Here is a 22,852-nt window from a genome sequence, read left to right as displayed (position 1 = left end):
GCCCCCAGGTGCACAAGATTCTCGAGCTCTTGAACAAGGTGTTGCTTGTGAGAAGGGTCCATGAAGAGGTCTGGGTGGGATGGAAGTGTGGTGGAAAATTGCAGGATACAGCCCCAAGATACCATGTCTAGCATCCAGTGGTCCACGGTGACCCGCAACCAAGCCGAACAGTAGGGACAAAGACAGTCAAGGAAAGAACAAGGTGGATTCGGGAAACTGACTGGGGCATCACTCTGAAGCACACCTTCAAAACGAATGCTTCACTGGGCTGGGCTGGGCTGGGCTGCATGGGAGGAGGAAGGGCGGCGACGACTAAAACTCATGTCTCTATCGCTTCTCCTTGCAGACCCCGACGAGGCTGCCAAGGCCTTGGCGGTGGGAGCAGCCGGAACTGCTCCCATGCAGACTGCGGCATATGCATCCAGTAAACGAAGGGTGGCCCGAGTGTCCTTCAACCCATGCAGCCTCACATCCATCTGTTCGGAGAAAAGACTGTTCTCATCGAATGGGAGGTCCTAGATTGAAGTCTGCATCTCTTGGGAAAGGCTGGTGGTCTGAAGCCAGGAGCTGCGCCTCATCACCACCACCGACGCGACTCCCCAGCTGCCGAGTCTGCCACATCCCACTCCATTTGGAGGGAGCTCCTAGCCGCCATGGTGCCTTCATCTACTAGGATGCCAAATTCTTGGGCCAAAGCCCGCAGGAGGGACTCCCTGAACTTTTGAAGGGAATCCAATAATAAGTTAAAATTGTATCTGTCCAAGAGGGCCTGATGGTTTGCCACCTGGAATTGTAGGCTGGCAGTGGAATACATTTTTGTCCCCAAAATCTTTTGGCATCTTTATTTTTGGGAGTTGAGCTGGTGTGCCCCGGCTGGTCTTTTTCGTTGGCTGCAGAGACAACCAATGAGCACGGAGGTGGGTGGGTATAAAAGGTACTTGAACCCTTTGGTCGGGACAAAGTACTTCTTTTCGGAACTTTTGGAGGCTAGAGAGATGGAAAACGTGGTTTGCCAGAGGGCCTTGTCAATTCTGAGACCCTGTCATGCACCAGTAGTGCAACATGGGCAAGGGAAGAGGCTGAGAGGAAATTGAACAAAGCGTCCACCTGCTCGGCCATCTGCTCCACCTCTAGGCCCAAGTTCTTGGCCACCCATCGAAGAACGAACCGCTGTTCCTTAAAATCATCTGGCAGGCTGGCCCTCAAGGGTCCTGAGCCCGCCTCATCCACAGATGAAGACTACAACTGTACCACCAACGGAGGCCCCGGAGCATCATCCCCCATGGGGAGGGAGGTTTAGCGATGGGTGCAGTGTCCTCTACCCTGACCTCCAAGTGCAACTCATGCACTGAGCCCAGTGCCACTGGTGCTGCTCTGAGGCAGCAGCAGATAAGCAGTGCGAAGGGGGCATCATCATGACTGGCAAGACCAATGCGCTCCAATAAGGCCACTGCGCTGGCCACTGGCCACGCTGCCAAGACAGCGCCGTCAATGTCGACACAGCCCCAGGAGCCCAATCACACTAGTGGAGTCTGCACAAGGCACGGTAGGGCCATCAACAACTGCATCTGCCTGCTGACCATCGCCGCTGGAGACCGGTGCCTGGAATGAGAGAATTGGTGCCGGTATTGAGGGGACTGGTGCTGGAGGGATCAAAGTCGTGATGGGGAGTGCTCCCATGGGGCAGGCAACTGAGATCTGCGTCAAGAGGATGACTGGCAGGAGGGGGAAAGGTGCCAGTAGAATGGAGACTAGCGCCTCCCCCTTAGGCAATCCGTGTTGAGACTGCAGGGACCGCGAACGCAGTGCCTGTGACCAAGGGTGAGCTCTAGAGGATCTGGACTGGAACTCTGGAGATCTGCGGCATGCAGGAGAGCACTGCTTTGTCTTGGGGAATCAGCAGCGCTCCACTGCCCTGAGAGCTGTTAGCTGCTGGCTTGATCTTGTAGGGAGCCTTTGCCATTTCCTGCAGCATCGGTGATGCCAGCAGTGTGGTTGGAGACCTCTGCTCTCTCGTCGCCATCAGGAGTTTGGGTCCTCTACTGCTCCCATGAGCCAGTGGTGGATTCTTTAAGGGGCTACGGGCCTGGGGAGGCACGTACACATGGCTTTGGAGTGGCTGGGCGGCCCAAAATGGGTCCTTTGCCCAATGTCCCACGGCCCTTCTTGCCTGGTGCCGTGGAGCCATGCTTCTTTGCTTTCTTTTTGGGCACCAGCGATGGGGAGCAGTGCCGGGCAGAGCCAGGGGTGCGCTGTGCACCGAGACTAAGTTTTAGGTGAGTCTTGGAGGGACGGCACGGAAGCTGGATGAAGGGCCAGAAATGAGAAGAGCCCAGAAATGAAGATCCTGCTCTTTCTGAGTCCTGGGTCGAAAATCTGTACAAATATGACACTTGTCATTCACATGTGATTCCCCCAGGCACTTGAGGCAGCTGGTGTATGGGTCACTTACAAGCCTAGGCCTGTTCCAATCTGCTCAGGACTTAAACCTGGGAGAGCAGGGCATGCCCCACCTGGGGCAAAGCCCCCCTGGGACTCTAACTTCTAACTACACTTAACAGCTACTTAACACTAACTACTATAAACAAACTATTTACAAGGCCCAAAGGCTCCAGGTCAGAAGGGACGAAACCACTAGCTCTTGCTATGAAAGGAAAGGCACTCTGACTAACCACTACAGGTGGTAAGAAGAAACTGAGAGGGCATAGGCCCGGCAGCGCCTGATATATCAACGCATGAGCACGGCACTCAAGGGGGCACCATGCCTAGCCCTACAGATACTGCTAAGGCAAAAATCTCTCACGCCTGCGTACATGGGCGTGCGTACACACCTAGAATGGAATCGACATGAGCAAACACTTGAAGGATCAAGTACAAAAGGTCTGTACACTAATGCGAGGAGCCTAGGTAACAAGATGGAGGAACTGGAGTTACTGGTGCAGGAAGTGAAACCGGATATTATAGGGATAACTGAAACCTGGTGGAATAGTACTCATGACTGGAGCACGGTTATTGAAGGCTATGTGCTGTTTAGAAAAGACAGGAAGAAAGGCAAAGGTGGTGGAGTAGCCTTGTACATCAATGATTAAATTAACTGTAGCGAAATAAGAAGCGATGGAACGGATAAGACAGAGTCTGTCTGGGCAAAAATCACACTGGGTAAAAAAGCAACTAGAGCTTCCCCTGAGATAGTGCTTGGCGTGTGCTACAGACCGCCAGGATCTGATTGGGATATGGATAGAGACCTCTTTAATGTCTTTAATGAAGTAAACACAAAGGGGAAATGTGTGATTATGGGGGACTTCAACTTCCCTGATATAGACTGGAGGACGAGTACTTGCAAGAATAATAGGGGTCAGATTTTTCTGGATGTGATAGCGGATGGATTTCTTCATCAAGTAGTTGAAGTACCTATGAGAGGGGATGCCATTTTAGATTTGGTGTTGGTGAGCAGTGAGGACCTCGTAGAAGAAATGGTGGTAGGGGACAACCTGGGTTCGAGTGATCATGAGCTGATTCAGTTCAAACTAGATGGAAGGATAAACAAATGTAGATCTGGGATTAGGGTTTTTGACTTCTCGAGGGCTAATTTTAAAGAGTTAAGGAAATTAGTTAGGGAAGTGGATTGGACAGAGGAATTAGTGGATTTAAATGCGGAGGAGGCCTGGAATTACTTTAAGTCGCAGCTGCGGAGACTGTCGGAAGCCTGCATCCCAAGAAAGGGGAAAAAAACCATGGGCAGGAGTTGTAGGCCAAACTGGATGAGCAAGCAACTCAGAGAGGGGATTAGACAAAAGCAGAAAGCTTACAGGGAGTGGAAGAAAGGCAGGATCAGTAAGGAAAGCTACCTTGGTGAGGTCAGAACATGTAGGGGTAAAGTGAGGAAGGCTAAAAGCCGCATTGAACTGGACCTTGCAAAGGGAATCAAAACCAATAGTAAAAGGTTCTACAGCCACATAAATAAGAAGAAAACAAAGAAAGAAGAAGTGGGGCCGCTATACACTGAGGATGGAATGGAGTTTAAGGATAACCTAGGCATGGCCCAACATCTAAACAAGTACTTTGCTTCAGTTTTTAATAAGACTAGTGAGGAACCTTGCGATGATGGAGGGATGATAAACGGGAATGTGGATATGGAAGTGGATATTACCGCAACTGATGTAGAGGCCGTACTTGAACAGCTCGATGGGACGAAGTCGGAGGGCCCGGACAATCTCCATCCGAGGATATTAAAGGAACTGGCGCGTGAAATTGCGAGCCCGTTAGCGAGAATTTTTAAGCAATCGATAAACTCGGGGGTTGTGCCGTATGACTGGAGGATTGCTAATGTAGTTCCTATTTTTAAGAAAGGGAATAAAAGTGATCCGGGTAATTATAGGCCTGTTATCTTGACGTCTGTAGTATGCAAGGTCTTGGAAAAAATTTTAAGGGAGAAAGTAGTTAAGGACAGAGGTCAATGGTAATTGGGACGAATTGCAACACGGATTTAGTAAAGGTAGATAGTGTCAAACCAATCTGATCTCCTTCTTTGAGAAGATGACGGATTACTTAGATAAAGGAAATGCGGTAGAAAAAAAATACCTAGATTTCAGTAAGGCGTTCGACACGGTTCCGCACGGGGAACTGTTAGTCAAATTGGAAAAGATGGGAATGAATATGAAAGTTGTAAGGTGGATAAGGAACTGGTTAAAGGGGAGACTCCAGAGGGTTGTATTGAAAGGTGAATTGTCAGGCTGGAAGGAGGTCACTAGTGGAGTCCCTCAAGGATCGGTTTTGGGACCGATCTTACTTAACCTTTTTATTACTGACCTTGGCACAAAGAGCGGGAATGTGCTAATAAAGTTTGCGGATGACACAAAGCTGGGGGGTATTGCTAACACGGAGAAGAACAGGGATACTATTCAGGAAGATCTGAACCGCCTTGTAAACTGGAGTAATAGAAATAGGATGAAATACAATAGTGAAAAGTGCAAGGTTATGCATTTAGGAATTAATAATAAGAATTTTGGATATACGTTGGGGGCGCATCAGTTGGAAGCGACGGAGGAGGAGAAGGACCTTGGGGTACTGGTTGATAGCAGGATGGCTATGAGTCGCCAATGTGATACGGCTGTTAAAAAAGCAAATGCGATTTTGGGATGCATCAGGCGGGGTATTTCCTGCAAGGATAAGGAGGTGTTAGTACCGTTATACAAGGCGTTGGTGAGACCCCATCTGGAATACTGTGTGCAGTTCTGGTGTCCCATGTTCAAGAAGGATGAATTCAAACTGGAACAGGTTCAGAGACGGGCTACAAGAATGATCCGAGGAATGGAAAAACTGCCTTATGAAAGGAGACTCAAAGAGCTTGGCTTGTTTAGCCTGGCCAAAAGAAGGCTGCGGGGGGATATGCTTGCTCTATATAAATATATCAGGGGGGTTAACGTTAGGGAGGGAGAGGAATTATTTAAGTTTAGTACTAATGTAGGCACGAGGACGAATGGGTATAAACTGGATATTAGGAAGTTTAGACTTGAAATTAGACAAAGGTTTCTAACCATTAGGGGAGTGAAGTTCTGGAACAGCCTTCCGAGGGAAGCAGTGGGGGCAAAAGACTTTCCTGGCTTTAAGACAAAGCTTGATAAGTATATGGAGGGGATGTTATGATAGGATTGTTAATTTGGGCAATTGATCTTGGATTACCACCAGATAGGTCTGCTCAATGGTCTGCGGGGAGATGTTGGATGGAATGGGAACTGAGTTACTGCAGAGAATTCCTTCTTGGGTGCTGGCTGGTGACTCTTGCCCACATGCTCAGGGTTTAGCTGATCGCCATATTTGGGGTCGGGAAGGAATTTTCCTCCAGGGCGGATTGGCAGGGGCCCTGGAGGTTTTTCGCCTTCCCCTGCAGCGTGGGGCACGGGTCGCTTGCTGGTGGTTTCTCTGCAGCTTGAGGTCTTCAAACCAATTTTGAGGATTTCAATAACTCGGTCCTGGGATAGGGGTTGTTATAAAATTGGATGGGTGGGGTTCTGTGGCCTGCCTTGTGCAGGAGGTCAGACTAGATGATCAGATTGGTCCCTTCTGACCTATGAGTCTATGAGTTCATACAACACAGGCTTTCACACATTTCTTAAACTGAACTTGTAAAGCTTTATCACTGTACAGTTGCTTTTCTCAACATTTGTTTACTGTATCAACTAACAAGGAAGCTTGCAAAACTATCAAAATACAGGAGAAAGTTAACCTTTAATTTCACCTAAAAAAGGGACAGAAACATCTTGTAACATGCTAGCTAAAACAAATACTCCGTTCACAACGCTGATTAAAAATGAAAGTTTGGACAGAGCTGCCAAAATGTGGATTGATGTACTACATTTAAGTGCTTATTATTATTATATACATAAAAAATTAACAGGGACATAAAAAATTCAGACACAGTTTAGCACTTTTAAAGTCATCACATTAGAAACCTATTAAATTTTTAATTACCTTGAATTTTTTAAGTTATATACATTTAATTACTTTATACAAAGATAAAAAAAATAAAAATTGTAATAAACCAACCACTACATTCTATGGATACAACAAATATGCATGGGGGAAAAAAGGAAGAGAAATACAAATTCCCTCCCATGTCCTTAATGGAAATCATATCTACATTACAGCAATCTGCAATGGTTACCCCCCAGGTTGAGGCTGAGAAACAGTTTCTAATATAACCCCCCATTTTCACATGCTCATAACTTTCCAAAACATTCACCTTGGGGATCAAGTCTTCTTTGCATGGTTTCTGCCAAAGGCAGAGGAATAGTGTGAGTGAGCAATTGGGAGGGAAAAGAGTTAAGCTCAATCAAAAATGCTGACTCCACAACAAAGCCGCCCTCTTGATTTTGTACCCAGCTTTATAGGTTTCTCACCTGCCAGCTCTGGGAGTTCTTCATTTGGCTTCAGAAGATGCTCTGTATGTTTGCTAGGAGACAGTTTATTCTCTTCCACATTCTCTAGCACAGGAGTACTATCTGCACCAAGAGTAGAGGCTTCTGTGACGGTCATTTTTTGTTCCATTACCACAGTTGGGGCAGACAATACTGTTTACAACAAATTTTAGGTTAGTGGTTTTTCCACTTGTAACAGTTGAGATCCCATTTACCTCTCCAACTCATCTCCTCCCTCCCCCAATTTGCCTCCAAGTTCCTTGAGAAAGCAGTCTATTCACAGTGCCTTGAATTCTTGTCCTCTCGCTCCCTCCTAATCCCAGGCAATCCAGTTACCATTTGTTCCTTTGAAACTGTTCTTCCCAAACTCGCCAGGAACTATGAGCCTAGTCTGACTTCCTCCTGCGTAAATCTAAGGGACTTCCTGAACCGCTTTTTCTACTGCCTACTCGTTCACTCCATAATTTTCTTCAACTTGGGCTTTTACATCTCTGCTGTCCTGCCTCACCAGCTGCTCTCGTGGCAGATCCTCCTCCCCGACTTCTCCTGAGATCTCTCCAGGTTCTTTCCTCAGTCCTCTTCTTTTTACTTTATACTATCTACAAATGAACTCTTTACTCTCATGGCTCCAACTACCATAATTCCCTACTTGTCCAATCTCACCTCTCCAACTGTCCCTCCAATTTCATTCTAGCTGTCTCGTCAACAGCTCAGACTAAGCATAGTGAAATACCACTTTTTTTGCCCACCTATACCATGTTTCCTCCCATCAGCCACTGTCACCGCATTGTCTTGAATTTCCTCTCATTCCTCCTCTCCATCTGAATCACCAAAATCCTTGTTCAGGCTCTGGTCACCACTTCTGTCAGTTACTGTCACCCCTTTCTCGCTAGCTAACCTGATTCTCAACCCATTCCCTTTCAGATCATGCAAAATGATGTCCCCACTCCTACTATTCTGACTATTCCACTCCCCTAATCTTATCCTTTCATTGGTTACTCTGGCCTCCCACAGAAAATCTCAGCTTCTCTTCATCTTCTCTACACCCCCATAAAAAACAGTTACCCATCTTTTAGTAACTGTTGTTCTTCGAGATGTGTTGTTCATGTCCATTCAAAGTAGGTGTGCACGCGCCACATGCACGCCAGCCGGAAGATTTTCCCCTAGCAATGCCCGTAGGGTCGGCCCTGGCGCCCCCTGGAGTGGCACCACTACAGTGCCCTATAAAGGGGCCCGCCGACCCTCCATCACCTCAGTTCCTTCTTGCCGGCACTCCGACGACAGAGGGGCAGGAGGGTGGGTATTGGAATGGGCATGAACAACACATCTCGAAGAACAACAGTTACTAAAAGGTGGGTAACTGTTTTTTCTTCTTCGAGTGGTTGTTCATGTCCATTCAAAGTAGGTCACTCACAAGCCTAACCTTAGGTGGTGGGGTCGGAGGTCACTGCTGACTGAAGCACTGCACGAACAAAGGCAGCATCATCCCTAGCCTGGTGCGTGATGGCATAGTGCGACGTGAATGTGTGGATGGAGGACCACGTGGCAGCTCTACAAATCTCCTGAGTTGGGATCTGAGCCAGGAACGCCGCGGAGGAGGCCTGCACCCTGGTAGAGTGGGCTGTAACCACACGAATAGGAGTTTTGGCTATACGATAGCACTCCCGTATGCAGGCCGCAATCCACAAAGAGATCCTCTGAGAGGAGACCGGGAGCCCCTTCATTCTATATGCCACCGCGATGAAGAGCTGGGTCAACCGTCTAAACGGCTTTGTCCGTTCAACATAAAAGACTAGGGCCCTGAGGACATCCAGGGAATGCAGCCTCTGCTCCTTACTGGAAGAGTGTGGCTTTGGATAAAACACCGGTAGGAAGATATCTTGTCCCATGTGGAATTGGGAGACAACCTTGGGAAGGAAAGCTGGGTGAGGTCTAAGTTGGACCTTGTCCTTATAGAAGACAGTGTACGGGCGTTCGGATGTCAGCGCCCTGAGCTCTGATACCCTCCTTGCCGAGGTGATCGCTACAAGAAAAGTGACCTTGTATGACAGGCACAGCAGAGAGCATGAAGCCAGGGGCTCAAAGGGAGGACCCGTGAGGGCGAAGAGGACCAGATTCAGGTCCCAGGTAAGAGCTGGTTGACGGACATGTGGGAATAGCCTGTCTATGCCCTTAAGGAAACGACTAAGCAGCAAGTTTGCTAACACCGAGGTGCCCGCTTCTCCCGGGTGGAAAGCCGAGATGGTCGCTAAGTGAACTCGAACCGAGGAGAGGGAAAGGCCCAACTGTCTCAGGTGGAGCAAATAGTCTAAGATAACGGAATCGGGGCCGGCAACGGTTCCTGCCCTTGCTGACCGGACCAGATGGAGAAGCGTTTCCATTTGGCCAGGTAGGTGGCCCTGGTCAAGGGTTTTCTGCTACCGAGCAGCACTTGCCTGACCTGTTGGGAACACTGCATCTCCACCGGGTTCAACCATGGAGCAACCAGGCTGTGAGGTGGAGAGATTGCAAGTTTGGGTGGCGGAGGCAGCCCTGGTCCTGCGTGATCAGGTCCGGCAGCAGGGGCAGCGTCAGGGGGGCTCGGGAGGACATGTGCAGAAACAACGTGTACCAATGTTGGCGCTGCCATGCTGGTGCTATCAGGATTACCTGGGCGTGATCCTTGACAATCTTGAGAATTACCCTGTGTATCAAGGGAAATGAAGGAAAGACATTGAACAGTCCTTCCTTCCACGACAGGAAAAAGGCGTCCGATAGAGACCCCACACTGTGGCCCCGGAGGGAGTAAAACCACTGACACTTCCTGTTTTCCTATGAAGCAAACAGATCTAACTGGGGATGACCCCAGAGCCGGAAGATTAAGTGCACTGTCCCGAGGAAGGGACCACCCGTGGCCCCGGAAAGAGCGGATGAGGGCGTCCGCCAGGCCGTTCTTTCCCCCCGGGAGGTAGAACGCCGTCAGGTGGGTAGCATTCTGAACGCACAAGTCCCACAGCATGAGGGCTTCCCTGCACAGGGGAGAGGAGCGTGCACCCCCGTTTGTTGATATAGAAGACCGCTGACATGTTGTCCATGAGGACTGAGACACATCTGCCGGCCAGGTGAGATTGGAAGGTAAGACAAGCCTGAGTTGATATGTAACTTGAGGTCCTCCTGCGACCACAAGACCTGTTTCCTGAGATCCCCCAAGTGCACTCCCCATCCCCGATCAGAGGCATCCATCACCAGGGAGAGGGAGTGTTGAGCGGTGGCGAAGGGAATCCCCAAGCACACCTTCTGAGGGTCAAGCCACCACTGGAGAGAGCTCAGCAACACCTAGGGAAGAGTCATCACTGAGTCCAGGGGATCCCTGGCCAGGCGGTATACCGTCGCTAGCCAGGATTGTAGTGGGTGGAGCCGGAGTCTGGCATGGCTCACCACATAGGTGCACGCCACCATGTGGCCCAACAGCTTGAGGCAGTTTCTTGCCGTGGTGGTCGGGGTGCGTTGCAGACTGAGAATGATCTCGGACATGGACCGGAACCTTGACTCCGGAAGATACACTCTGGCGTGTGCTGAGTCCAGAACCGCTCCTATAAATTCTATCCTTTGGGTAGGAGACAGGGTGGACTTGGCCTCATTTAAGAGGAGGCCGAGCTCGACGAAGGTCCGCCTGATGAAAAGCACCTGAGCTTCCATCTGCTCCTTGGAGCGGCCCTTTATAAGCCAATCGTCCAAGTAGGGGAATACCTGGATACCCCGCTTGCGCAGAAAGGCCATCACGACTGCCATGCACTGCGTGAAGACCCTTGATGCCACTGATAGGCCAAACGGGGGCACTGTGTACTACAGATGGGCATCGGCCACGACAAACCTGAGGTATCGACAGTGTCGGGGGATTATGGTAATATGCGTCCTTTAAGTCGAGGGCGGCGTACCAATCTCCTGGATCCAAGGAGGGAATGATCGAAGACAGGGAGACCATGTGGAACCTGTGCTTTTCACAAACTTGTTCAACTGCCGCAAGGCCAGGATGGGTCTGAGGCCCCCTTTTGCCTTCGGTATTAGAAAATACCAGGAATAGAAGCCTCTGCCCCTGAGCTCCTGAGGAACTTCCTCCACCGCCCCTGCTGTGAGGAGGGACTGCACTTCCTGAATTAGAAGTTGCTCGTGAGAGGGGTCCCTGAATAGGGACAGAGAGGAGGGCTGGTGGGGCAGGAGGGAGGAGAACTGGACAGAATATCCCCTCTCTACCGTGCGAAGCACCCAACTGTCCGACATGATTTGGACCAGGCATGGTAGAAGAGGGACAGATATGATCCAAAGGTAGGGAAAGAAGGATCCAGAGTCCTGATCAAATAGGGGGCCTAGGACCCAACAATGGTCTGGGTTGGACGGATGCCTGGCCGGAGGGGGTGGTGCTGGTGACGCCTCCTCCTGTTCCTGCCCCGTCTGCGCCCAACCTCTGGGCGATTCTGAGGCTGGTAAGGGCGTGGGGCTGCTTGCGGCCTAAACTGCCTACGTTGGGTTGCCGGGGTATGCAGGCCCAGCGAGCAAAGCGTAGCTCTCGAGTCCTTTAGACTATGCAGACGCTTATCCATTTTGTCCGAAAATGGCATCTGCCCTTCGAAAGGGAGGTCCTGGATAGTCTGCTGGACCTCATGGGGGAGGCCCGAGACCTGGAGCCAGGATCCCCGCCTCATGACCAGACCTGTTGCCATGGAGCGTGAGGCCAAGTCCGCTGCATCTAGGGCAGCCTGAAGGGAGGCTCGGAAGATTAGCTTTCCCTCTTCCACCAAGGCCGAAAACTCTGCCCTTGAGTCCTGGGGAAGGAGCTCGGCAAACTTCGACATGGCCGAACATGTGTTTTGACCATATCGGCTTACGACAGCCTGTTGGTTGGCTATTCGTAGTTGAAGGCCTGCCGTGGAGTACACCTTTCTACCAAAGAGGTCGAGCCTTTTGGCGTCCCTGTTCTTTGGTGTCGACCCTTGAAACCCTGACGCTCCCTTTAGTTGGCCGCATCTACCACCAGGGAGTCCAGGGAAGAGTGGGTGTACAAATGCTCATGCCCCTTCGAGGGCACAAAATAACATCTCTCTGTTTTCTTGGCAGTAGGGGCCAATGAGGCTGGCGTTTGCCATAAGGTGCAGGACATGTCCTCTATGGTCTTGATCAATGGTAGGGCCACCCTGGATGGTCTCGATGGAGCCAGGATGTCCACTACCAGATCTACGTCCACCTCAATTTCCTCAGCCTGGACTGCGAGGCTCTGAGCCACCCGCCTGAGCAGTTGCTGAAGGATCCTAGTGTCTTCCAGGGCCGGTGCCAGGGCCGTGCCCGTGACTGCCTCATCCGGGAAAGAAGAGGAGGAAATCACTTGGATTGGCCCGTCCTCCAGAGCGTCCAGCCCTTCGGGCGACACACCGTACCGAGGTTGCGGGGCTGGTTCCAAATGAGGCACCACAGCCGGTACCGGGGTCGCCAATAAACGGCTTGGCATGTCTGGTGGCACCTGTTGAGCACGTACTGTGGTCGCTGCCAGTGCCGATGCCTGGCTAGGGGCTGCTGAACTCAGATGCGGCACACCCCTGCCCGGCGACGGTGCCGGTGGAGGAGGCAACTGTGCTGGGGTCATTGATGCCTAGGAGACCGAGGCCGACCAGGAGCGAGGATCAAACACCTGGCCCACCGACTGGTGGTAGGCCCAGGGGGTCCAAAACGGCCACTGAGAGGGTGGTTGCCATTGCTGCTGCCACTGTGTTGGGTGCCGCTGGTGGCTCACCCCCAAAGTCGGTCAATCTGCTCCGCGACCGGCTGGAGCAATAGGAGTCCACCTCTTGAGTCTGAGGTCTCTGAATAAGAGGACCTGGGGTGGTGTGGCACCCATCGTCACTGGGGAACGGCGCAGAGGCAGGGAGCTGTGTCTCTGGTCCGGTGCCACCCGGGTGGCACGGGACGGAGAAGGAGGCGACATCATGGCCGGCTTGCCCCTAGACTGTAATGGGGGAAGAGCTATGGTCAGCAACTCCCAGCCACAATGCGGGGAGGCCAGTACTGGGAGTCTCAGCAGGTCTGAGCCCGCCTCGAATGCCTCCGGCGTCGAGGGGGGATGCACGTCTCCGCTAAGGCCTGGGGATGGTGGTTGCTCTGGACTCGACTGCCCTCTCTCCGGTGCGGGAGTCGATGGAGCAGCTGGGGGCTGTAGCCCAGCCTGTCCACTTGTACCAGCGGACGGCATCAGACTGTGGAGGCCCTGGCAGGGCGATCGCTCCTTCACTGACCTCTTCTTCTTAGCGGGCACCGGGGAGGGCGAGCAGTGCCGCACTGAGGCCAACTTCTTATGACCCGACTCCCTCCGGTGCCGGGTTTTAGAGGATTTGGGCTGGGCCCTAAGTCCTGATGCCAGTGCCAGGGTGCTCCGCACCGACGATGACGTGCTGGGCACCATGTCAGCCAGCTCTGGGTACGAAGGTGGCCGCAAGGCAGCCTCCATCAGAAGAACTCTAAGTCTTTGTGCTCTGTCTTTGAGAGTTCTGGGACAGAAGCCCTTACAAATAGTGCACCAGTCCCTTTGGTGGATCTCCCTGAGGCACCGCAGACAAGCAGAGTGAGAGTCACTCTTTGGCATGAACTTTCCGCAGTCCTTGCAGAGTTTAAACCCGGGAGATCCACACATGCCCCGGCGGGGCGACGAGTAGGTGGGGGGTGAATCCCCAACAGCAAAGAACTATGTGCAACTCATCTAGATACACTAACTAAATACATGAACTATATACACGAAGGTTTATGGACGCCGCTAAACTTGCTATCAGCAAGCGAAGTTCCAGCTAGCCGTCACCGGCGGTAAGAAGGAACTGAGGAGGTGGAGGGTCAGTGGGCCCCTTTATAGGGCACCGTAGTGGCACCACTCCAGGGGGCGCCAGAGTCAACCCTACGGGCGCTGCTAGGGGAAAATCTTCCGGCTGGCGTGCACGCGGTGCACACACACCTACTTTGAATGGACATGAACAACCACTTGAAGAAGAACCTGTGTTTCAGCCTTCATTTCCTCCTTCTCACGTCTCCTGGAAGCCTTTCCACTTCTTTAAACTGCCTGTTTAAATACATCTGCTCACACTGTCTTGCTCTTTTATTCACAACTTCTTACACACCACCCCTCCCAGCTCATTCTTTAGCCTGCTGCTTTTAGTTAAAACCTCTCCCTTTAAAAACTCCCTTCTACCAAAAAGCCTACCAATGTTAAGACACTAAAGAATTAAGTGCATAACATTTAAAAAGTGACTGCTATCTTTACCAGGGTGTACTTTACAACTTATCTTTCCCGTATTGAGGTTCTGAACTATACTGTCTGTCAAACTTAGATCCTAACTTCTACTCAGCAGGGACCATGCTAGCTTCTTCTGATTGTACAGCATGGACTACAATGATTATGCCTCATACACAATAAAATCCCCTGCCCACTGCCAGAAAACAAACATTTCTCATTTAATATCCCTGTCCTCAATCCCTGAATTCTCCAGCTAAAGAGACCTGGCAAAACTGTCAAAAAAGGTATCTACCCAGCAACAAAATCTAACAGACCCTATTTAGATTAGAAGCCCTTTGAGGCAGGCACTATGTCTTCTTATTTGTCTGTACATCACTTGGCATATCTTAGAACCTATAGTACATATTTTGGGTACCATAATATGTACACAAGATAATTGCCACTAGGGATGGGTAAGCATGCCTTTTGACGGCTTACACTCAATCTCTCTCTGAAACCTTGATTTTCCCAAAGATTCCATAGTGCTTTAAAGCAATGCAAAGTCCTAAAATGGACAACAAAATATCAGTTCCATATTATATACATGAAATACCCTTGTGAGCCATTTCCTTTTGTGCATACCTTGGCAGCAGAGTTGAGCTGCAACCAGGAGGCTGAGTTTAAGACAGATCAGAGCAATATTTACTTTGGATGAATTCACTACTTGGCGTTCAACAATCTTACTGGAACTTCTATATCTGGATTTACACCGGTTACTGTACTGCAGGGTTTTTAGTAAGACTTTCCTCTGTAGACTCAGGTCTCATAGTGGCCTCCATACAGGATTTGCAAAAATATTTAAGTCCCCAGCTAACAGTTTAGGCAGACTTTCTGGAGTCCACTTACCTGTTGGAGGTTCATTAACAGCTGACTTGTGTTGCTCAACAGAAGGTTCAAACACCATCAGCTCTTCCACTATAGGAACAGACTCATCTCCCATCACTGGAACAGACTCTGCAGAGATTAACAGAAGTTAAAGAAACCAGTATACTAAATATTGCTAGTTCTGAAGTTTATAAATGGGGGATGACGAGAAGAAGAAAAGCACCTAAAAACTAGTCTTTACGGGGCTTATTTTTTCCTTATATGACTGTGTATAATTCCTATTAGTGGTAATGACAGATAAACCACCTTGTACAAATGGCAGCAAAAGGTACAGTACAAAATATTCCAAAGTCTGCATCTTTGTCTACACGTCTTATTTGACACTTGTGTGTTACCAAAGTGTCTCAAATTACTGTATTCCACTATACATCCTATTTTTAATAGATCTAATTCTTAGTCAGGTATGCAGTCTTATAGCCTGAAAATCCACTAGGAGAATATGAGGAGGCACAGTTGGTGATCTTCTGGCACGTGGCAATGTACAGCATGCATTAAACAGGAATGAGAACGACTTATTTAAATATCACAATATAGAAGAATTCCTATGCGGATACACAAATACATTCAGCTGGTTACATCTCTACACTTGAAAAAAGTACCATGGGATCTTCAGTGACCACATGTGCTCAGAACCATGTTTTCCATCATATTTAAAAAAAAACAGTGTCTCCAGTTGCATAGTTCCCATGGCTATCTCAAGCAGGAGCACTGATTTACTCCTGACTTGGAAGGCACTAACATCAACTAAATCACTAACAGGACCTTCTTCTCTGATCCAAGCACTGGCAACGCCTGACTCTGCACTTGACAACAGAACTCACCTTGCAACATATTCAGGCTTTAGAATGTGGCTCATGGACTCTTTATTTTATTCAACAAACATCAACTGTCTCCCAGTTCCCAATGACTTCAGAAGCTCTGAAATTCTTGAAGGACACTGTTCAGTCAGTTTAAGCCCAAAATTTCAGCTTTTAAAAACAAGCTTTGTTTGTTTTGTTTTGTTTTTTTACACAAAACCCTAATAAAACCAAAAGAAGTGCTTTCATACAGTTTATTTGGATTTAAATATTCTCCTGAAGTATTTGCTCCATATGTAACACAGCATAGTCTGAAGGCACTCAGGTCAGAACACAATAGTGACCAAAACCAAAAAAGTCTATTTTCGTTGTCCAAACTTAGTGAAATACAGAAAACGTGAACACCAGTATAAATGGTGGGAAGTAAATTAAGTTTAAAAACTAGATTCTTAATAATCTAAAGCAACGATACTCAGAACTCAGTGGTTCACGAGCCACATTAGCGATCAAGATTACCCAAAAGAGCCACAGTAGTGTGACTTCATTGTTTCATTTACTATTTTATATAGATTATTCTCACAGCAAAATGACTGACTAAGTATTATTATTTTATCAACTACACTTGGTTAATAACATAGTAAAAGTATCCTGACTGGTTAGTAACTATTGGGTAATAGTTAAATAACACCATGTTTTAATATCATGTGCTGCAAAGAGCTGCAAGAGACACGTTAGAGAGCCACTTGCGGCTCGAGAGCCTCAGCCTGTGTATCGCTGATCTAAAGTGTTGACAAAGGTTAAGAAATTCATTTTATAAAACGTATTCTTTAATCTGACCACCTCCTTTAATCAACACTACAGGACTCACCTTTTCCAGCCATAACCGACACTCTCACTACTGTGAACTAAAAAGCCCTATACCTAGGCTATACCAATTATGCAGCACACTTGAGTTTCCAAAGCCAAGTCATTGACTGATATTTATTGTTCAGTGTTTCAGCTAGGGTATGACCCTCTCCAAAATAAATTAAATGATTGGTACAGAATATATATTACTGGGAAAGGTATACAGGTGCAAGTAGTATTGTTGCACTCCAACAAATCCTGAGGCCAGTTTACACTACAGAGTTAGGTTGATGCAATACAACTTATGTTACCCTAACTACAGAAGTGTCAACACTAAAATTTGGCTCCTGCCCCTGTCACTGTCCTACTACACTGACTTAATTCCACCTCCACCAGAGGTGTAGAGTCATGCTGATGTAGTTAGGGTGACTCAGTGTCAGTGTAGACACTGCCATTGCTTATATTGACTGTTACTGGCTTTCAGAAGCCATCCCACAATGCACCACGCTGACAGTACAATTGATGCAAGTGCTCCCAGTGAGAAGGCGCACAGCTGACACAAGACGCAAAAGCGTACACATACACAAGCAATGTAATTACTGCAGTGGCTGTATGCTGACATACGTTAAGTCAACTTACAGTGTAGACATGGCCTCAGACTCAAAGGGGGCAGTGAACAATATGAACAACAGGGTAAAGAATCATCAATAAATTGAACTTGTGATCACATTGGTATGACTAAAACAAAGTTGGATCACAAGTCAGTATTTGACTACTAACCACAAATAAAGATAACCCAGTTTTTGGAACTTCACATTCTGCAAGAGCTGTGGGGTCTGAGGTAGTAAAGAATCATTTAATCAGATTCTGGGCATATTTAATGCAACAGCTGAAGGTGTACCAGATTTATCATTCCCTAGCCATACAATTTAGCCAAACCCTCCCACCTCTGAATTTTCCACTCATGGTGGGTTTTTGCTGGAAGCTTTCATAATATGCTATCTTCACTAAACTGGGATCAATCCTAGATAACACCTTCAAACTTTAGTGATGGATCTGAGCTCTTAAAGTAATCTTTAATCATCACCTTCTTCGCCTTATCCCGTCAGTCAGGATCGGCAGCTCTTATTCTTCGTCTTCCAAGCTGACATCAACTTTCTTCACATTCTCCTTCAGCATCTTGAACCACCTTTTTCTAGGTCTTCCTCATTGGTCTTTGTCCCATGAATCTGACTATTAGATCTGGTACTTTCTGGACAAAATATCTCACATATCGTCTCACACGACCCAGCCATCTCAGTCAATATTCCCTCAGATTTTCTATGATGGGGACCACCTGCATAATGGCTTGTACTCTTTCAGTGCATAGCCACAGCTCTCGTCTTACCCAACATTCACCTGAGCAGTCTCATTACAGCAGTGTGAAGAAGTAGTATTTCTCTCTTCCTCATTGGTTAACATTCCAACCCGAACATCATGGCTGACCTAATCATGATCTTATATAATTTGCTCTTTAGTTTACCTGGCATATTCTTATTGCAGAAATTCCTGTCAGCTCCCTCAATTTACACCAAGTGCTTTCCATGCACCTCCATGACATCTGTATCCACATTCCCAAATGGCTCAGGACTGAATCCAGATATTTAAACTGTCACAAAGACTAACATTCTACCATCTAATTTCACTAGCATCTTGCAGTTCCTCTCAACAAAGCACCACATGGATTCCAGCTGATTCATATGCCATTTTCATAAGCTATTTTTTCTAATTCAGTTCTATGTCCCTTTCCAGTTTGGATTTATTTTCACAGCACAACATAATGTCATAGACGGTAAGAAAAAATTGGAGATGTGTCAGTCCCCACTGCCCTTTATGCCCTCAGTTCAGAGCACAAGGAGAGCAACTGAGTGTGCACAGACTAACAGACACTACTTGCTACAAATCTCCAGTGTCAGGTACATAGAGTGGAATACACATAATGATCACCACTCAAAGAGTATGTCACAGTGTTCATTACAATCACAAATAGGAATGGGCCTAAAGCTGATCCTTTATACAGACCTACCCTCATAGTGAATGACTCACTATAGCCACAGCTGGTTATCACTATTGTTGTGCGTCCCTCATACATATCTAGTGTGCTCTTCCTCCACACATCAGGCATTTTTCCAGGACAGAGAATTACACCGAAAAAATTCATCACCACCAATCTCTCATGGCCAAATACTTTAAATGACTCTATTGGTACATCATCCAGTCCCACTGCCTTCCTGTGTTTAATCGTCTTTAGTATTGTCTGAGTCTCTACCATGATGATAGGTCTTGTGAAGTTGTTGCTTGAGCATGCATCCCTTCATGGTTTCTTCATAATCTTAAATCTATCACCAAATAATCCATCATCAACACAGACCCACAGATCTTACCCGTTGGTTCAACTTGTGGTGTGTCAGTAGCTTTGGTCTCTCCTGTAGGCTCTGTTAGTGCAGGAGGAACAGCAGCAGGTGCAGCAGCCACTGGACTTCCTGGCAAATATTTTTCTGCTGCATCAGTTATCCTGGTGGGTTCTAGGTACACAAAAGGAATTTTTATTGATTATCTGTGAGTGAATTTGGAAACACTACCTGTATATAACATGAGCTCTTTTGATAAGGGTCGACGACATTGGATGCATTTGTACCATGCCTAGTAACATAAATGGATCCCAACAGAGGCCACTGGACACTACTGCAACACAAATTAAATACTACTACTCAAATACTAAAGTAAGGAAGTTTGGTTCTACTCTGAAAAGTGACTCTAAAAATACCATTATGGTGTTCCACACTAATGGCATCTCAGGATATATCTACACAGTGAGCAGCAACATTTGGCGGCAAATCTCAGAGCCGGAGTTGACCAACTTGGACTTTGAGAGGCTTGGGCTACTGCGCTAAAAATAGCTATTATAGATTTTGCAGTTTGGGCTGGAGCTTTTCAGGATCCTTTTCAGGAGTAAGCTACGTCCACCCAATTGATTATTTTAGCATTCTGCCAAAGGCACAGTAACTGCCAAAGAAAATTTTTTTTGCAGACCAAGTTCAAGAAACTCAACAATACACAGAACAATCATTTGAAACACATGCAGACACAAAACAAGAAATTACAACAGTTGAAACTGTACTAGCATGGGATATAGATGACAATGTCGCATCGCCGCAATCTTTAAACAAAAAATTATGTGACATTATACTTGAGAAAGGCCCTGTGAGAATAGAAGGTATTGAATATCCTAAAGACATTAGAGGTAGGAACTTCAAGAAACCAATTACTACAAAAAAGACTTTCTAATGGTGAAATTGTGAACAGATGGTGGCTTGTGTACTCTAAATGCAAGGATGCTGTATTTTGTTTCCCATGAAAGATTTTCAACAGTTGAAATTTTAACATCGCAACCGGGAGTAATAAGGATTTGCAAAATTGTAGTCACACATTACCGCAACATGAAAAGGCACAATACCACATTGAAAGTATGCACAAATGGTGTGAGTTGATTGTAAGGTTAAAAAAAAATCACACAACTTTTGATGCCCAAAATCAAAGATTGCTGGAGCCAGAGAAGCAGCAGCACTGGCATCATGTTCTTGAACGTCTATTATCTATTGTTGAATATCTATCGACAATTTTGCTTTTAGAGGAAGCGTTGAAAAATTACACCAGCCCAAAAATGGCAATTTTTTGGGTCTGAACAACTGCCAGGAAAATTTGACACTGTGATGAATGAACATCTCCTGAAGAGCAACTGAAAATGAAATACATGACCACTATTTGGGACCAAGAATTCAAAATGAACTGATCGTGCTGATGAGCGGGAAAGTGAGAGACAAAATTGTTTCACTGGTTTCTTTGGCAAAATATTTTGCCGTAATTCTAGATTGCACTCCGGACATAAGTCAAAGAACAGATGCGGTCAGTAGTAAGATTTGTTGATATTAGTGATTCAGCACAGATTACAGTTAAGGAATCTGTTATCACATTTTTAGAAGTAGAGGACACTACAGGTTTTGGACTTCTTTAAGCTCTCCTTGATGAACTAAAACGAATGGGCATGTCCATAATGAACATTCAGAGGACATGGCTACAATAAGGGCACCACTATGAGGGGACACATTTCTGGTGTGCAAGCTGGATTGCTGGAGGAAAAATCCACAAGCCTTTTTTGTCCTGTGTGCATGCCACAGCCTTAATTTGATTTTGTGTGATATGGCCAAGTCTTCTGTAGAAGCTATTTCTTTTTTTGGTTTGCTGAAACACATTTACATGTTCTTTTCAGCTTCCACTCAACAATGGCAGATATTCAAAGCACATGTCAGTGGTATTACTGTTAAGCCTCTGAGACACACTGGGAAAGCAGAGAAGAAAGTGTAAAAACATTGAGATATCAATCTGAGGAAGTATATGAAAAAACATTTACTCATATTTTTGTAACTGTTGTTCGAGATGTGGTGTTCATGTCCATTCCAAGCAGGTGTGTGCACTGCGGGCATGCCAGCCAGAAGACTTTCCCTTAGCAGCATCTGCAGGGTCGGCCTTGGCGTCCCATAGAGTGGCACCTCCCTGGCGCCCTATTATAGGGACCCGTCAACCCTCCACCCCCTCAGTTCCTTCTTGCCGGCATTCCAGCAGAGGGGCAGGAGGGTGGGTATTGGAATGGACATGAACAACACATCTCGAAGAACAACAGTTACAAAAAGGTGAGTAACCATTTTTTCTTCGAGTGATTGTTCATGTGCATTCCGAGCAGGTGATTCACAAGCCTGAGTTTAGGTGGTGGGGTCGGAGTTCACTGCAGATTGGAGCAATGCCTGCCAAAGGCTGTATCGTTTCTGGCCTGGTGCATGATGGCATAGTGCGACGTGAATGTGTGGACTGAGGACCACGTGGCAGCCATGCATTTCTCCTGTGTCGGGACCTGAGCCAGGAATGTCGCGGAGGAGACCTGTGCCCTTGTGGAGTGGGCTGTGATTGGCGGGGCAGGCACCTTGGCCTGATTGTAGCATTCGCGGATGCAAGCTGTGATCCATAAGAAGATACGCTGTGAAGAGACAGGGAGCCCCCTCATCCTGTCAGCCATAGCTACAAAGAGTTGGGTTGATTTCCTGAATGGTTTAGTTCGTTCAATATAGAATGCCGAGGCCCTGCAAATGTCCAGGGAATGCAGCCTACGCTCTGCGTTGGAGGAGTGTGGCTTACAGTAGAACACAGGGAGAAAAATGTCCTGACCCATGTGGAATTGGTAGACCACCTTAGGAAGGAACTCCGGGTGTGGCCTGAGTTGGACTTTGTCTTTGTGGAAGACAGTGTATGGAGGCTCGGACGTCAGCGCTCTGAGCTCTGATACCCCCCAGGCTGAGGTGATAACCACGAGGAATCAACCTTATAGGAGCAATATAGCAAAGAGCATGTAGCCAGTGGCTCGAAAGGGGGCCTCATGAGGGCGGAGAGAACCAAATTATGGTCCCAAAGCCGGGACTAGTTGTCTAGTATGCAGGAACAGCCTGTCCAGGCCCTCGAGGAAGCGACAAACCAATGGGTTTGCGAAGACTGAACCATCTTCAACTCCTGGGTGGAATGCAGAGATGGCTGCTAAGTGGACCTGAACCAAAAGAGAGGGAAAGTCCCCACTGTCTCAACTAGAGTAGGTAATCAAGGATGAGAGGGATCAGCGTGAGCAAGAGAGCCTGTCCCTGCTGTTCAGCCCAGATGGAAAAACATTTCCACTTGGCGACGTACGTGGCCATGTTGGAGGTTTTTCTTCTACCAAGAACTAGTCTGACCTGCTGTGAGTATTGCATTTCCACCGGGTTTAGCCATGGAGCATTCAGGCTGTGAGGTGGAGCAACTCCAGGTTTGGGTGGCGGAGGTAGGCCTGATCCTGCATGATCAGGTCCGGGAGCACAGGCAATGTGCGGGGCGCCTGTATGGACACATGCAGCAGCGACGTGTAGCAATGCTGGCGCGGCCACGCTGGTGCTATTAGTATGATGTGAGCATGATCCCTGCGTATCCTGAGGAGTATCCTGTGGACCATGGGGATCGGACGGAAGGCGTAAAGCAGGCCGCCTTCCCACGAGAGGAGGAAG

General features: G+C 47.7%; 1 protein-coding gene across 14 annotated transcripts in view; it reads right to left on the bottom strand.

The window, feature by feature from the left end:
* The window catches only part of MAP4 (microtubule associated protein 4), a 271,212-nt gene that overhangs the window by 73,579 nt on the left and 174,781 nt on the right, over nucleotides 1-22,852 (bottom strand). For all 14 annotated transcript variants that reach the window (XM_030549739.1, XM_030549736.1, XM_030549737.1 and 11 more), the window contains 3 exons: nucleotides 19,157-19,297; nucleotides 15,052-15,159; nucleotides 6,900-7,070 (listed from right to left, as the gene is read on the bottom strand). In XM_030549739.1, the coding sequence (XP_030405599.1) occupies nucleotides 6,900-7,070; nucleotides 15,052-15,159; nucleotides 19,157-19,297 (420 nt within the window). The remainder of the gene's footprint in view (nucleotides 1-6,899; nucleotides 7,071-15,051; nucleotides 15,160-19,156; nucleotides 19,298-22,852) is intronic.

Source organism: Gopherus evgoodei, chromosome 2 (genome assembly GCF_007399415.2).
Source record: "Gopherus evgoodei ecotype Sinaloan lineage chromosome 2, rGopEvg1_v1.p, whole genome shotgun sequence".
NCBI lineage: Eukaryota > Metazoa > Chordata > Testudines > Testudinidae > Gopherus > Gopherus evgoodei.
This window is presented reverse-complemented; position numbering and strand designations above follow the sequence as displayed.